The following is a 16328-nucleotide window of genomic DNA, read 5'->3' as shown; positions in this document are numbered from 1 at the left end:
GTCTAGTACAATAATGAAATTAAAACATCTTTTGATAATAGTCTATACATTGTATATTACAATTTCAATGTGAGTTTTATATAAAAGACTGCAAAAGATTTATATCTAACTATGTTTGATGCACATTATTGAGAAGTTTGATCAAGTTAAACATATTGATATTGATAATGAATGATATGGTTGCATACTCATACATACTTACATTTTTGTGTGTTCAAATTAGTGAGATATGACCACTGTACCATACCACTAAATTTAGTTCATGTTATGTGGATCAGACTCAACTTTTCTAATTTGTCATTCTACGGTACATCATCTGAGTTTTCTATTTAACAAGAATTTGATGTTATTTTAAATCATTTTAAAGAAGTTGACATTGTAGGTAAAGAAGTGACATTAAGAGCAAGTTATGTAAAATAACATATCCAAATATGTTATCAATGTGTGCACCAGTGGATCCCAAAATAGTTGAGAACATAGCTTTTTCAGATCTACAAATTTTGAGTAGGTTGATGTCATTCATCTTATACATGGAAGTCAACCAAGGAAAGAGGAAAAATGACGATCCACATGAACATTAAAGCAATTCTAGTGTTGGAGCAATTTCATCCTAGTATTTATCCTTACGTACTTGATGTCATTAATATGAAGACTAATGGTCATTACGATTATCAAACTATAGTTTTACTATTGGGAATGGAGGAAGAATCATGACCACTTGTCAAAATGAATTTGCTTAAAGAAATTGGATAATGGTGTGATGAATATGCTACATTGTTGGGTGGTTATGAACTGTTAGACCAACTAAAAAAGTCATTACTCGTGGATGAGATGTCAATGGTAAGTTATGACACACATACTTTTTCCAACTTTTACACTACAATGATAATTCTCTAGCATACATTGATGTCTTTGCGGGCTAGTGCAGACTAATGATGATTATGCTCGATATGGGATACGTGATTGCTAGTACATACAATGATATTTTAGTGTTGTTTATCATTAACGCAAAATATGACAATATTCCCATTATGATGTAATCATCCCATGAATGTTAGTTTGCATTGAGTCACATGTATTGAACTTGTGTATGATTCACGTCTTGTTCAGGTATTTTTAAATGTGTGTGATCATGTTTTACATTCGTATTCTCAATTACTTATTGTTTACATTATATGTTCGAAACTTATGTATGTGAAATTGCAGGATGATTGTCCTATAACAAAACATATTGTGATCTACATACTGTTATCTGAAGGTTAAGTTATAATATTTATTTTATGTTAGTCGAATGCAAATATTTTCTCAAATATTAAGAGTTACATGCATATATGATGATTAACTTTATTCTTGTATATTATTTGGATGATTAACTTTATTCTTGTATATTATTTGGATTGTGTTAATTTATTGACTTCCATTACCAATAAACTTATTTTTAAAAAACCAAATACATTTCAAATTGTAAATTTTGAAATATAAAATACGAAATGCATTTTATATTCTGAAGCAAGTGTAGTTTAAAATATAAGGGAAGAGAAGAATGCAAATAAGTCTGAGGGGTAAACAAATATTTAAAACTATTATAGTATGAAAGAAGACTTATAAGTGACAAAAATGGACCAAATTAAACCATCATTCATTTCAATATTGATTTGTCATAATTATAAGAGTCAAGAGACTCATATCCCTAAAGAGAAAACTATCATATTAACCTCCAATATTTTTAATATACATTTATATATTAAAAACATGAATATTTTTTAAATATTAATTAGTTAATTAATGTATTTATTAGATAAATTAATATTTCCTTGATCAAGTTAATTAAAAGATAAACATTTTTTTAAGGTTCATTTTGATGATAGATTAAATTCATTATGATTATCTGTGAGTTATCCATGCTAATAAAAGTTAATATTGATCATGCATCATGTTCATTAATTACCTTTATTTTAAACTTAACAATATTTTTTAATATTACTCTAAAAAGCCTTAAAAATAAAAGAAATTTATGTGCGCAGACATAATATAAGTAGCACAAGTTACACTCTTCTGAATAACAATATTCTTTACAAGCATTATTCTAATAAAATCATTAAATTAAAACCAATTTTACAATTAGGTAGTTAAAATCTTGACAGCTAATTAGAGACCAATTTAAAAATTATTTATTAATAATAAAAATTAATTTAAAAATTAATAATTATTTAGTTTTTAAAATAATTTTTAATTTAGTTATTATACCAACTAATTGATTTTTGTCTTTAAAATTGATTTTTATTTAATATTTTTCTTGAATTAAAGTACTTATTGTAAGTAAATTAATATATAAAAATAATTAAATAACAACTAGTTTTAGAAAAAATATATATTTAATTATTATATTAGTTAAGTTAGATATTTTTTAAAAAATTAATAATATCTAAAATGTTTTATATTATTAATAAAATTTTGTATATTAATTCTAAATTTGTATCTATAAATAATTACCAATGTTTTAATTATTAACTACTTATTTTAAATTAGTCTTTATAGTGATTAATTTAAAATTTAAATAATTAATAATTAAAATATTGATAATTAATGTTAGATATAAATTTTTATTAATAATAAAATTATTATGATACTAATAATTTTTAATTTATAAAACTGTATTTAATTTGTTGAGATAATTAATTATTTTTTCCTTAAAATTAGTTGTTATTTTTAATGATTTTATTGTAGTATAATTAATTATTTTAGTAATAATTAATTATTAAGGTATATTTTAAATGGTAGTTACCAATTTTTTTTTATTTTTTTATTTTCTATTCTAAATATTTATTAACTTATTTTTATTCATTTTACATGAGGAACAGAAGTCAACTATGTATTGGTGCCACAAAACAATACTATTATCTTATTTTATATTGTTTGCTTCCGTGTCAAAATAATGTAAGATTTTAGCAAAAAAAAAAGTAATCAGTTCATTATACCTTTTAAATTAACTAGAGTTTAAAAAGAATTTTGTTTCTAATTAGATATAAAGAAAAGGTGTCAAGTTGACGGAATATTCGATAAAAAACTTAAAACTATTTTTAGTGTACCAAGTGAAATTAAACACACTCTTAATTAATAATGTAAAAACCCAAAACCCAAACACTGCAAACATTATAAAACTAAGTTTTAACAAAAAAAAAATGAGTTGAAAATGTAATTTGAGGATATTGACAATTGCTCACATGACTAAATAAATTACTCACATTAGCTTCAAAATATCACCTTAATTGGTTGTTAATCCATCTTTGTCTCTCAATTATGTCAAGCTTCAATTTGACACTACTTAATTAATCACACCATAGGATAAATTACTTAGCACCATACAAGTTCATTTGTAAATTAGCTTCAACTTTTCTCTATCAAACATTGTGTCACCAACAAAAATAATTATTGAAGCTTAAAATTATAATTTGACAATGCAACAATACCAACCAATTGTCACCTAAATTACTCAATAAATGCAAGGGTCTTACACAAGTTCCCCTTTATATAAGTTACTCTTTCACTCTACCAACACTTCCACCTTTAATTTATTGTCAATGCATATTTTTTTTTATCAATGATACCAAACACTGGTTCTCACAACTTGACAAAAAAAGTTGAGAATTAAAAATCAAATTTGACATTACAATAATAATCACTCAATAAATATAAAAAAATCACTTTATAAATTAACTTTAAATATACACAAATAATATGAGATCTTCCATCAATCCTTTTATATTAAAATTATTAAGTCATGCGTTTACATGCAGTTATATAAGTAGTTTGATAGTTATTGGATAATGACTCTCATATTATATGATTTGATAAGATGTTAAAAAGTAAATATTAAATTTAATTTAACATTAGAATTTCTTGCATTAGATAAGATAATATTATAAAATAAATAAATTGTAAAATAAGTGTTCACGCGCCAAACATAGTTGAACAGTAGGGTGTATAACGTAAGTTTTATCTTGTTTGTCTGAACGTGACTGCTGCAAAGTCTCACAACGTAATAAGGTGTTTGTCAGAAACTTCTGACACATCTTTTTCTCTCTCTCCAAACTCTCTTTCTTCCAACTTACAATTGAAGTAAATGGAGGCAAGTGCAGAAGCACTTCCGTGCCCAGCTTACCCTTTCCAAATCCTCTTTTAACATTTTCTCATTCACACTGAAAAAGTAAGAAAAAGAAGCTTTTTTTCCCCTTGATCATCACTATCAGAGACAGACCGTCTAAAGAAAAAGGAGGAAAAAGCCCTCATGTGAATGTGACAATGGAAGCTAAGCCTCTTAGGATTGTTCCCTCTTCACGCAACACCTCTGGTTTCTCTTCCACTCTCTCTTCTTTTCCCCATCATCACATGTTCTTCATTGCCACCTTTTTTATTCTTCTTTTTGTTTTTTTTTTTCTTATTTTTGTTCTCAAGTTTGTGTCTTTTTTGAGGGGTAGGAGGTGGACCCCAAAAGAAGATTGACATTGGACACGCGATGGAAGGTGGTGGTGGTAGTGTTGTTGACGAGAGAAAGAGGGTTGTTATGGTCAAGAAAGAGAAAGAGAACTCTTCCAACAGTGTTGAGCTTCATCTTGGGGTTGATGCTTCTCATTCTGCGCCATCAGAAATAAACCATGTGATCACTGAAGCTCAGAGGCGAGAGCTTCACCACCAAGTTTTCATCTTCAACCACTTGGCCTATAAACTTCCTCCTCCTCAACACCTTGTGGAATTCCCAAGCAACATGTCAGGTTTGTAATAAATAACCTTTGATCAAGTGATCATGCCTTCTTTCTATATTATATGTTTATAATAAAGTTTTACCTTTTAAAAGAAATTATGCTGTGGTGTTGTGTTTATTATAAGATTAATCAGTGCCTCGTTTGATTCTGTTTTGGAATGAATTACTATAAAGACTACATGTTTCTTTGGAGTTCATTGTTGGCTTTGTCTTGTTTTGTTTGGTGCCAAGATTTGGACAAAATGCTTGCTAGTGGATTTAATTAGTATAGGGATCCATTTGGGATTTTGATATGTTCAAAGGTAGGCCTAATTTCATATCTTTTGATGCTGAAAGGGTATGTTTGTTTATGTACATGTAAGACAATGATGGGTTTGTTTTTTATACTTTTTGTTCATTTGTTTGGGTTACAGAATACAGTTTCCTGGGTTTTGATCATGGGAGTATGGTGGATCCAGAACCTCATAGGTGTAGAAGAACTGATGGAAAGAAATGGAGGTGCAGTAAGAGTGTAGTGCCTTGTCAAAAGTACTGTGAAAGGCACATGCATAGAGGTCGAAATCGTTCAAGAAAGCCTGTGGAAACAACTCAACTTAACTCGACTTTGGCAACAAAACCTTCTACCAAGTCATCTACCAAATCAGTCTCAAAGACAGTTTTTGAAATTTCAAATCCAAACCTTATTATGGCCATGCAACCTACTGACACACCTTCCAGTACCCCATCAAAGAGCCTCACCATTGACAACTGCTCTTCTATCAGGTCTAAAATTATCCCCAGGGCTGCCGACTACCTCATGGTGTTTTCTTCCGCTGCAGCAGTGTCCCCTGGCTGCACTCTTGCCACTTCTGTTGCCCCTAAGGTGGCGGCAACATTCAGCAGTGTGGCATCTGTAGCTTCGGATAACAAAAGTTGCCTAAAGATGTGCCAGAAAGATAACCAGTCCAAGAGCTGTGTCAGTAACAACACAGGTAATAGAAGTGATGGGAAAGGAAGCATTGTTGGTGATTCTAATAGCGTCTCCACAGGAATAAGCTTCTCCCCAACAAGTGTTCTTCAAGGTAATTTTGATGTAGTTGGTTGCAATAATTTATGCATTTTTCACTATATGTTGTAGGATTATAGGATTACAGACAGATCCCCATTCTTTCCCCACCTTGCCAGAACAACAAACTCAAAGCCAATCAAACCTGTTCCATGGAGTGGGGTCAGTGACATGACTTTGTCATGTCATGTTTCACTTGATCATGAGGCCTCATGTAGCTCAAATCTTACTTAATAGTCTCCCATGGTCCTACCAATCCCTACTATCACAAAACAGAATCAATAGCAATATAGCATCATGGCAAGTATGTTGTCTCCTCTTTACTATCATGCTTTTTCTGTGGGGCCAAATTCAAATTTCTGAATCTCATGTCATTGACATGGTCGTTAAGTGTACTAATAATTGTGTGCTCAATTAGTCTAGAATCTAGATGGACTTCTCCAAAACTTACTCCTAACTTTACATGCACATAAGACACCCTCATACATACTGGTCCTTTTGCTTAGAATTAGGTGTTCCACACAGAATGCACTTATTTTTGCATGTCCCTGTTTTTTCTACACTGTTTGAGAATATTGGTCTTCATCATGTTAAGATACTAGTCCAAAGAAGCTCACTCCTATGGTTTGAATCACTTGTTGGGTGAAGATGTAAACCAAACATTAGTTCTTGAGTAGAGTTATGCAAAAGATTCATTTAGAGATTTGTAGATATCCACAATCCATTTTAAGAATAAGGGTGAGCACTCTTTGCTGTCAGAAACTACATTTAGTTAGTAGTTACATGGCTACTATGTGTATTTATCCTTTCATCTAAAACATTCAAATATGATCTAATGATCTACATATTGTTTTTATTTCTCATAATAACCATTGGTAACTTCCTTCCTATCCATGTTAAAATTCAGAAGTTTCCTGACTTGTATTTGCTGTAACTACTTCAGAAATTACATCTCTGAAAAAAACAAAATCATCTTTGATGGGTTAATGTAATTAGTTACAAGGAAAAACCTTTCATGAGAAAACTGATAGACCATTCTTGTTTTTTTGCTGCCATTTTCAGTTTTTGGTAACAACTCTTCTTACCTCAATGACAAAACCAACATAGAACCTGCTGCACCCGATAGGTGTCGGAGAACAGACGGCAAGAAGTGGCAATGCAAGAGTGCTGTTCTTCCTGGTCAGAAGTACTGTGCCACACACATGCACAGAGGTGCTAAAAAGCGTTTTGCAAACCATGAAATAGAAGCAGCAGCAGCTACTACAACTGCTTGTTCTGCCGCTACCAGTGCACGCTTGCCTTACTCTCCAGCCATAACCAACATGCACCAAGCACATTCTGCAATTCCAAGTACAAATCTTTCCATGTCAGTCCCAGCAAGTGCTCCTTTCATACAATGCAATGAGAAAGGCCCCAGTAGCAGTGACACCGATACCACCATCAGTGACACCTTGCAAGAGTGTAGCTATACTTCTTTCTGAGAGACTTTTTTTCTTGTTTAATCCTACTTCATGAACATGCAACTTGTAACATTTTGAGATCAATTATGTGTGAAGTGAACAATGATCTCCATGAAGAAAAAATATCAACCCTGTGGTTTTTTATCATGTCATCTTCACAAAGTGATACATCAAATTATGTGCAAATTTAATATCTATCAATCTCCATCTCACTTTATGTTCCAACTCACACAAGAGACCTTTAGTTGGTTAGACTAAGGAGATAACCAACTTCACCATGACACTGCATTGGTTAAATTCTTCATTTTTATTTTTTTTTGCACTTTTGAATAGCTAGGGTGAGTTAGGACCACCAAGTGACCTGAATTTCTTTTTTTCTTTCTTTCCATCAAGTGTGTTGATATTTTGACCTGAATTTCTCTCTTGTTTCCCTTAAGGTGGATACTGTTTTAACATCTAGTTCACTAAAATAGCATAACTATTATTAATTAACTTATGTTGTGGAGTTTAATATTTCTGTTATACTTTTATGTTCGTAGAATAGTTATAATCAAACTCACAAAGTAAGGCGATTTACTATGAACAAATATTAAACTCAAAGATTCTCCTAGTCTTAGTTTTTTTTTTTACAAAGAATAAATTAAATTAAAAGGAAAACACTTGAGGATACTTTAACCCTTTACAAAGTAAAGTCTCTATTAAGATCCAAAATATTGAAATAGCTATAAAATCTGTCAATAAAAACATCAGAATTAAACAAGAGAAGTTGAAACATATTAAATTTCAGGGTTTGCTGTTCATACCGCAGGGACCTCCTCCAAACATTGCTTAAAACTTTCCTCTTATTTGACTTATAAGCGGCTTTGAGAACAACTTTTGTATTGCATGGAACTTTCATCAACTTTGCATAGTTAAATTGCTGATAGCATAGTGGTGTCCTCACAATTTCCCTATGTACAAAATAAACAACAACCCTCCCTAGCTATAAACCAAGACTTTGTCATACTACTTAAGCTAATAAACTGATTAAAAACAAAATATATAACAGAGAGAATTTGCCACCTAACTTAGTTACCACCATCCTTATTCCCATCAATCTCCACATATGACTGCCTTGCTGAAAACCTGGATAAAACAAGTCCACACAAATCCCTTCCAACTACCTTCCAAGATTTATTCTTCTGCTACCTTCCACACCTCTTAGCTAGTTCAAAGATACAAAGCATACCCATAACGTTTGACAATACTAACACATACGACAACTTATTACTTCAAAACCAGCAACACCAAGCAGTGAATAATGAAATGGAGCAAGTAAAACTTTGATGCAATTATTTTGTTGCTATGTTAATGCAGATTAAGGGGGATAAAAGACAATTAGAAAAAGAGAATTTGACTTTCTTTACTTTATATTTCATCCACGCCCATGACTGGACTTGTGTCATAGTAAGAATTTCCTCAGCATCTATCCTTGCTTGGTTAAAAATAACCTTGTTTCTATGCTTCCAAATACACCATACCACCGAGGCCCATAGATTTTTTCCACAATCTATTGCCTTCTTTATTGAAGCTTAAACAAGAAAACTGTTCAAAATGATGAATCAACTCATTGTGATTTACCGAGCTGATCCGAATCCAACTAAATCACATATTCCATACTTTAATTGATACCTCATATGAAACAAGAATGTGTGAGGTGGACTACTCCTCCCTCCAACTTAAGACACATAAAGTATCCCCTAGCGTCACCCCCCTTTTGTGCAAATTCTACTTAGTTGCTATCTTATCCGAAAGATCTCTCCACACATAAAATTGACCAAAGATATTCAAACACCGTGGGTGCCCCCCAAGTCTATGATTTGCTAACTTATTATAGGAAGATTTTCCTGAAAAAGTGTTTGATGGAGGGTCTTTTCATAACCATGAATCCTCTTATCTAGTCGTAATGACACATGTGTCCTAGTCTTAGTTAATAATGAATGCCAATACAAGTTTCTATGTCATACTACATAAATATCATACTTGAATTTTCAAAAATATGTTTAAATTAGATTGAAGACACGTGAATAATGCTTATTACGAATGAAGTAAAACATTATTTAGATTGTTTTTCCAAATTATATTAGTCTTAAAAAAATTAAGAGGTTAGACGTTATTCTTAGACTATTCACACTCATAATAAAAGATACACATATTTTTTTATTGGACAATTTGAAACTAAAATATTGTTTAGACTATTTTTCAAACATATTAGTTTTAGAAGAAATTAAGAGGCTAGATGTTCTTATTAGACTATTCACAATCATAATAGAAGATACACATATTCTATTGGACAGTTTGGAATTGAAACATTATTTAGACTATTTTTTTTAAACCATATTATAGTGTTAGAAGAAATTAAGAGGCTAGGCGTTCTTCTAAACTATTCACACTCATAATAGAAGATACATATATATTTTATTGGACAGTTTGGAACTGAAATATTATTTAGACCGTTTTTTCAAACCATTTCAGTGTTAGAAGAAATTAAGAGACTAGACTTTCTTCTTAGACTATTCATACTCATACTAGACTATACACATCTTCTATTGGGTAGTTTGGAACACTTAGATAGGCTATGCACATTAATAAAATTTTACTAAATCAATCATCATATTATTTCTGTATTCATAAAGGGTGTTAATATTTTGATTTCAAATTTCCTAAAATAGCATAGTTATGATAATTACTATATTTTTCTTGGAGTTTAATATTTTTATTATAATTTTACTCTTAAAAAATGTTTCTATTTATAAAGAGTGTTGATATTTTGATTAAGTTACTTGAAATAGGGTAGCTATGATCAATCATCATATTTTGTGACTGTTTTAGAGTTCAATATTCTTGTTATGGTTTTATCAAAGTATTTCTTTTAGGAGGAAAAGTGTTTAAAACCTACCATTGATTTCTTAGAAACAATTTTAGACTCACCCGAATCAGAATGATGCTAAAGTTTCTGAAATTGTTCACCCAAGTTGGTTCTGGATCATGAATAAAAAGTTGATAAAATTGTCTCTGAAAACTAAACAACTTCAATCGTTTTCAGCAGTGTTTTTTTTAATGAGAATTTTTGTAGTAAAATTTGAATGTTAAAAGAAGTAACATTCAGTAAAAATAAAGTTTTCCCTTTATAGAGTCTTAATCACCCTTCCTTGTTTCCATATACATAGATTTTTAGATACTTAGTATTTTTTTCTGAAAATTCTTTAGTATAGAACTTTTTTCTGAAATATTTGTATGGAGTTCAAATTTTAAGTCAATTATTTTATATCAATTATAAATTTGTTAAAACAGAAAAGGAAAAAAATAATGACTATTTTTTATATTACATAAAATTTTAATATACTATAGTTATTAATTCTTAAAGCTAAAATGTCTTTTATTATTTTTAGAGATAAAATCTCTGTTAATGATATATTAAATCTTTTTATAATGATTCAATATTAAAAATATCAAAATTAAAATAAAGAAAATAAATTGTAACCTCTAGGTAGAATATAATTATATTTAATAAAAGACAATATTAAAACAAATTATTAGATAAAAAAACATTCTCAAACCAGAGAGACCTTCAGTGTGTTAAACTAACGTTAAAACCCACCACACTACGATACTGTAATATGTAAAATCTGTATCTTATTAATTTTATAATTAAATAATTGAAAAAAATTCCTTTTTAAACATGACATCTTATTATGGTTTATTGATAAAAGAGTAAAATAAAAATCTGTATAATTTTTTATTAACGAAAAAATTCTTAAATGTAAGAAGTAAAAGAAAATGATAAAAACATATGAAACCCTAAAACTTCAATCAATTAATGGTAAGCTATGAGACTTTAACACTTCTCTTAAATGGCGTATCCGTGTCGGACACACGTATTGATGTCGACACTCGTAAGACACTTGTAGGACACTCATCGATTAAGTATTCAATTCAAAAAATATTTGTTAGATTTTTGAAAATTTTAGCACGATTCTTAACACAATTTTAAAAGGTATAAATATAATAATTTTCTAAAAACTCAAATTTATTGTATAAACTTTTATTATGATTATAAAAATAAGGAACAAATTCTTTTGAACCAGTCATGCAAAATATCTTCATGCTCCTTAGAGAATCTGAAACATACTTTTGCACATAAATATTTATTTATTTTTAATTTATATAATTTAAAATTATATAATATATAGATCCGTGTCTTCGTATCCTACATTTTAGAAATTATACATATTTTCGTGTCCGTATCTGTGTCGTGTCTATCCGTGCTACATAGATGATAAGAAAGTAAAGTGGAAACTGAGCAGGCACGTGAAATATTTTCGTGAAACCATGTGCAATCTCCAGCCATTGGGAAACCTTTTTTCTCAGAAAATTTGAGTAAAAGTAGATTTTAGTTATTTTATCAGTATCATATATTTATAATTATAAATTTATATTTTACTTCAAATTTATTCTAATATATTTTTCTTGATTTCCATGAAATAAATAGTATATTATTAATTTTTAAATTCTGTTAATTATTATAATTACCATAAATCCTTACTTTTTAATGATATAATTAACTTTAAGATTAAAACATTACTATAATAATTTACTATTTTTAAAACAAAAGATTATACTGAATTCTAGACATATTTGTCTAACTATTTATAAATTAAACCCATATTCATATATGATTAAATAAATCAAAGAAATGAATCACATTTAATTAGATTTGTATATTGTAGATTGGTTGATAGTTCAGGATTTTCTAGTAGCTAGTACAATATCATTTGTTTTTACTAATTTGTATGGTTTTATTATTGTATATGATTATATTAAACCGTCTACTCTATATTAAATTATAATTTTATTTGTATTTATTAGAGGGTCCACCAACTTGATGTTTCGAGGTAAGCTATTTTATTAGATTTATTTTTTAATAAAAGTGTGATTTGTGGAAATTAGTTATGATAATTATTTATGTATAAATAGGATATTGTATTAATAGTCTTGTTTAACTAAGAATTGTGAGTTTAATTGTATAACAAAAAATTGTTACTTAAGTAAGAAAGTTCATTAAGAGAAGAATCGTGAGTTGTAATACTTATTTAATAGTGATTTTTTGTCTGTTGTGGACATAGATTAAAGATCGTTAACACTTCCATTGAATAATTTTTTTTTTTTACGTGTTTCTTACTTGATTTTCCCTTATTTACCGTATAGTTGTTCTTTGCGAATTTTCTCTATTATCATTTTCTTCATTTGTGTGGTAACGGTCTAAATAAATTTGTTTGAGCTATTTTTCATAATATATATAATTCAAACCCTTCTAAATTTTTAAGTTAAATAAATTGTCTTAAGACCTAAGCTCGTTCACCGAGTTCTAGAAATAGAATAAAGAACAAGTGCACGGTGAGGTTTATAGTAACTTTTACATGCATCCAATTTTGTCTTACTCCAAAGAATCATATTAGCATGTGCCTTTTGAATATATCCTTTCTCAATAGCATGCACAAATTGCAGTTCTTGCTTCTAAATTTATATGTTTTGTACCACCCAATACCGGAATTTAAGGAGTTAACATTACCCGTTCGTAAGAATCACAAGTAAAACCACGTGAAAATATAAACAAATAGATTGACTTGAAACAAATTCATTTAGATCCAAAGTCAATCTCGAGCTCCTAGCAAAATTGTCAACTTAACACAATTGGTAAGCCGAATCTAAATGTTTGTCGCACATAGGGAATCATTGATTGTATGATTAGTAGATGTCCTTTGAAGCTCTACCGACTCCCTCGTTGAATACAGAAATGTTAGTCAACATGGTTGGTTTTCACCCTTTCACGTATAAAAGTCATGAAATTCCGACGCCCCGACAAGTGAAAGTGGTTGTGTGTTAAAAATACGACAACTTCTCAGACCTAGAGGTACTTGTTAAGACCTATCTCACCCAGGGTCAACTTTTTTTCCAAATATTTAGGAGTAGATTACCGGTTTTTTCCCAATACTCTCAAGGGACCAACTAGAGATGACAATGCGGGCTAACTCATCCCACGTAGAATATGCGAGCTAATTTTACTTGTCCATCCCACATGCATAAGAAATACCTTTTATAAAAATTAATGAAAAAAAAAATATATAAATTTTGAATAAATTTAATTCTTTTTTTTTATTTAGATGAATTTGGTAAATAGTGTTATAGTATTATTCTCACAACGCATGCGTAATAAGATGAGTAAAAATTCTTGAATGTGGAATTCAAAGACTTTCGAGCTTATAGAATTTGGAAGTTAAAAATTGTATTTTGGATTGTACAATATTCTAGATTATACAATCCATAATATAAATTTGTAGTCTAGATTGTAAAATTTGGAATGGATAATTTTATAATTTTTTAGAATATGAGGTTGCATGAAGAAAATATGAGGGTACAAAAATAAATTTCTAAATTTTTAAGTTATGCAGGCCAACCCGCCTCGCCCCGCACTTGGCCCATGTGGGTTGCGAGTTTTGCAGCCTAAGTGGGCCAGCGGGTTGAAATAGGCAGCGTGCACCGCATATCCCACCCCACTTTGCCATCCTTAGAACCAACCTTGGAATGGTACCACTCTTTGCCTCGGAATTTCATCGACTCATTTGTTACCTTCTATGTGAGGTTTTCGAACTCGGTTTGATGATTACAACGCAATGGTTGCATGCTCTACCTTACTCTAGCATGTCATTCAAGGAGATGTTGAGCCCATACAGTGGTATATGACTCGATTAACCAAAGCATTCATTAATATTTCTGATTTGCATCCAATTGTGGTCATGCATCCTCTCCTAGTGATACTTTGTTCATGGACTTTTCTAGACTCTTTGTATGCCTATCCACCCACCAATATGGATGCACTCTAAGCTTGCGCTGTCAAGTATATCAACATTAAAGAAAACTTAGAAGCTAGGAAAAGGGCAAAGGTTAAGTCCACAACCTCAACTCCAAATGCACAAACTTTCAAGAAAAGGCGTGTAAGCAAATATGAAAATTAAATTCCTCTTAATGTTAGCCGAGATGTCATCACTAAGAGACATTTAATATATTTTGGATACCCCAACTGATGGAGGACGGCCAAGCACATCTAGCCATGAAAGCCAAAGCCCAACACTAGACCATGAAGAGCGTCTAGGCCATGATGAGCATCTAGCTAGAAGGAAGGAGCGTCTAGGACGTGAAGAGGAAAGGCTACCCATGGAGCGTCTAGGAGGAGACCTAGACCGTCTAGGGCCTATCACAAGGTCAATGGCTAAGCATATTCAAGCCCAATTGAATGAAGCCACGGATGGAAGAGAGAAAGCTTTGTACATGTTGCATAAAGGCCCATTAGGGGTGCTTAGTAATTAGAGTAGTGTAGAAAGCATATTTGAGTGAAACATTCTAGAAACTCTCTAGGTTTGGCTGGTCATGAGCACATGGCACATGTGCTTTGTGAATTGCATTTAATTTGGCTTTCATTTCATTAGACATTAGCTTAAAACTTACGACCATTTAGCTTATAAATAGGAAGGCCTACACCTTGTATTTTCAAGTTTATTGTGAGTAAAGTTATGCTGCCATTTTGTGCCAAGCTTTGCTTCTCCTAGAATTCTAGGCTCTAAACTTCACATCCTTCACCATTCCTTGGGCTGGCCGAACCTCCCTATAATCATACCTTTCATGCACCTTCAAGATCAACACCACTCTTAGGAGGATCTTGCTCACACACCTTCATAGCTTCCGCACCACTTTTCTTACATGATTCAAGAAGACCTTCATGAAATGCCATCTTTTGGTATCATGAGCTTGGGTTCTTCAAGATGAGTTGCTTTTGGTCTTTTCATTTCTAGTTCTTCTTTTATTTCATGTTGTTTATCTTTTCCATAATTGTCTTGCTGTTTTTTGCATTTTAATTTGTTTTGGTGTGCTTTGTGGAAGATCCAACCGAAGCACTTTTGTTCAATTGATCTTGAACAAGTTCTTGTGCAAATTGTGATAGGATTCTGATGGAAGAGGCCCAAGCATAAGCCCACATGCAAGCCCACCAAAGGGTAGATTTGGGCCAACCATAGAGTTATGGCCAAGAGGATCCAAGAAGACGTTCTTTTACATAATCAAATGCCATAAACTCTAGTGTAGAGTAGACTTTAATTTCTTGTCAAAATTAGCATAGGAACTTTATTTGTAATTTTCTTAGAATTACTTTTGGCACCTAAAACACCAACCTAGGTAAACTTAGAGTTTCTAAAAAAACCTCTAAATTTACCAAGGCCGGTCTAGAAAGCCCATGGAGGGGGTGAGCATAAAAACTAGACACACCCCTCCCCATGTGCTCATTTGTGCACCCATGTGCCATGTGCACCCATGTGCTTCACATTTACATTTCATTTGGCTAGCATTAGGGTTGCATTATGGTCCTCCTTAGCCTATAAAAGGAGGAGCCTACACCTTGTATTTTCAAGTTTATTGTGAGTAAAGTTATGCTGCCATTTTGTGCCAAACTTTGCTTCTCCCTAGAATCCTAGGCTCTAAACTTCAATTCCTTCATCTTTTCCCTTGGGCTGGCCGAACCACCCAATACCCACACTTAACATGCACCTACAAGATCAACACCACTCTTAGGAGGATCTTGCTCACCTCATTCATTGCTTCCGCCCCATACTCTACATTGATTCAAGAAGAACTTCATGAAAATGCCATCATTTGGTATCATGAGCTTTGGTTCTTCAAGATGAGTAGCTCCTTGTCTTTTAAATTTTAGTTCTTCTTTATTTCATATTGTCATTTACTTTCCTTACTTGTCTTGCTGTTTTTTACATTTTATTTTGTTCTTGGTGTGCTTTGTGGAAGATCCAACCGAAGCACTCTTGTTCATTTGATCTTGAACAAGTTCTTGTGCAATTTGTGATAGGATTCCATACACCTTGAGTTGCTATTTTCTTTTAGGCTTTTGAGTCTTTATTGCTTTCATTATTTGGTTCATATTATACTTTTGAGTCTTTAATTTCTGAATCTTATATGT

The 16328-nt window shown here is 31.2% G+C and overlaps 1 protein-coding gene across 2 annotated transcripts; it reads left to right on the top strand.

Annotated features, from left to right (window-relative positions):
* Positions 1 to 4024: 4024 nt before the first annotated feature.
* LOC137819260 (growth-regulating factor 9-like) lies at positions 4025 to 7414 on the top strand. 2 transcript variants are annotated; one of them, XM_068623055.1, is made up of 4 exons: positions 4025 to 4351; positions 4479 to 4772; positions 5176 to 5823; positions 6870 to 7414. In XM_068623055.1, exons 1-4 carry the CDS (start codon positions 4303 to 4305, stop codon positions 7286 to 7288), a joined length of 1410 nt encoding a protein of 469 aa, XP_068479156.1. In that variant the 5' UTR covers positions 4025 to 4302; the 3' UTR covers positions 7289 to 7414. The 2 variants fall into 2 exon arrangements, with proteins under 2 accessions (XP_068479156.1, XP_068479155.1); XM_068623054.1 differs by having other exon boundaries at positions 4126 to 4351; positions 4473 to 4772.
* The last annotated feature ends 8914 nt before the right edge of the window (positions 7415 to 16328 follow it).

Source organism: Phaseolus vulgaris, chromosome 10, assembly GCF_000499845.2.
Source record: "Phaseolus vulgaris cultivar G19833 chromosome 10, P. vulgaris v2.0, whole genome shotgun sequence".
NCBI lineage: Eukaryota > Viridiplantae > Streptophyta > Magnoliopsida > Fabales > Fabaceae > Phaseolus > Phaseolus vulgaris.
The sequence above is the reverse complement of the archived record's forward strand: the minus strand, read 5'-3'. Positions and strand labels throughout refer to the sequence as shown.

Bases quoted from the DNA above. Each gene is read 5' to 3' on its own strand.
- LOC137819260 (XM_068623054.1), top strand. From the start codon at position 4,303: ATGGAAGCTAAGCCTCTTAGGATTGTTCCCTCTTCACGCAACACCTCT. The intron at 4,352-4,472 runs GTTTCTCTTCCA...GTCTTTTTTGAG, and splicing joins CTCTTCACGCAACACCTCTG to GGGTAGGAGGTGGACCCCAA. The intron at 5,824-6,869 runs GTAATTTTGATG...TGCCATTTTCAG, and splicing joins CCCAACAAGTGTTCTTCAAG to TTTTTGGTAACAACTCTTCT.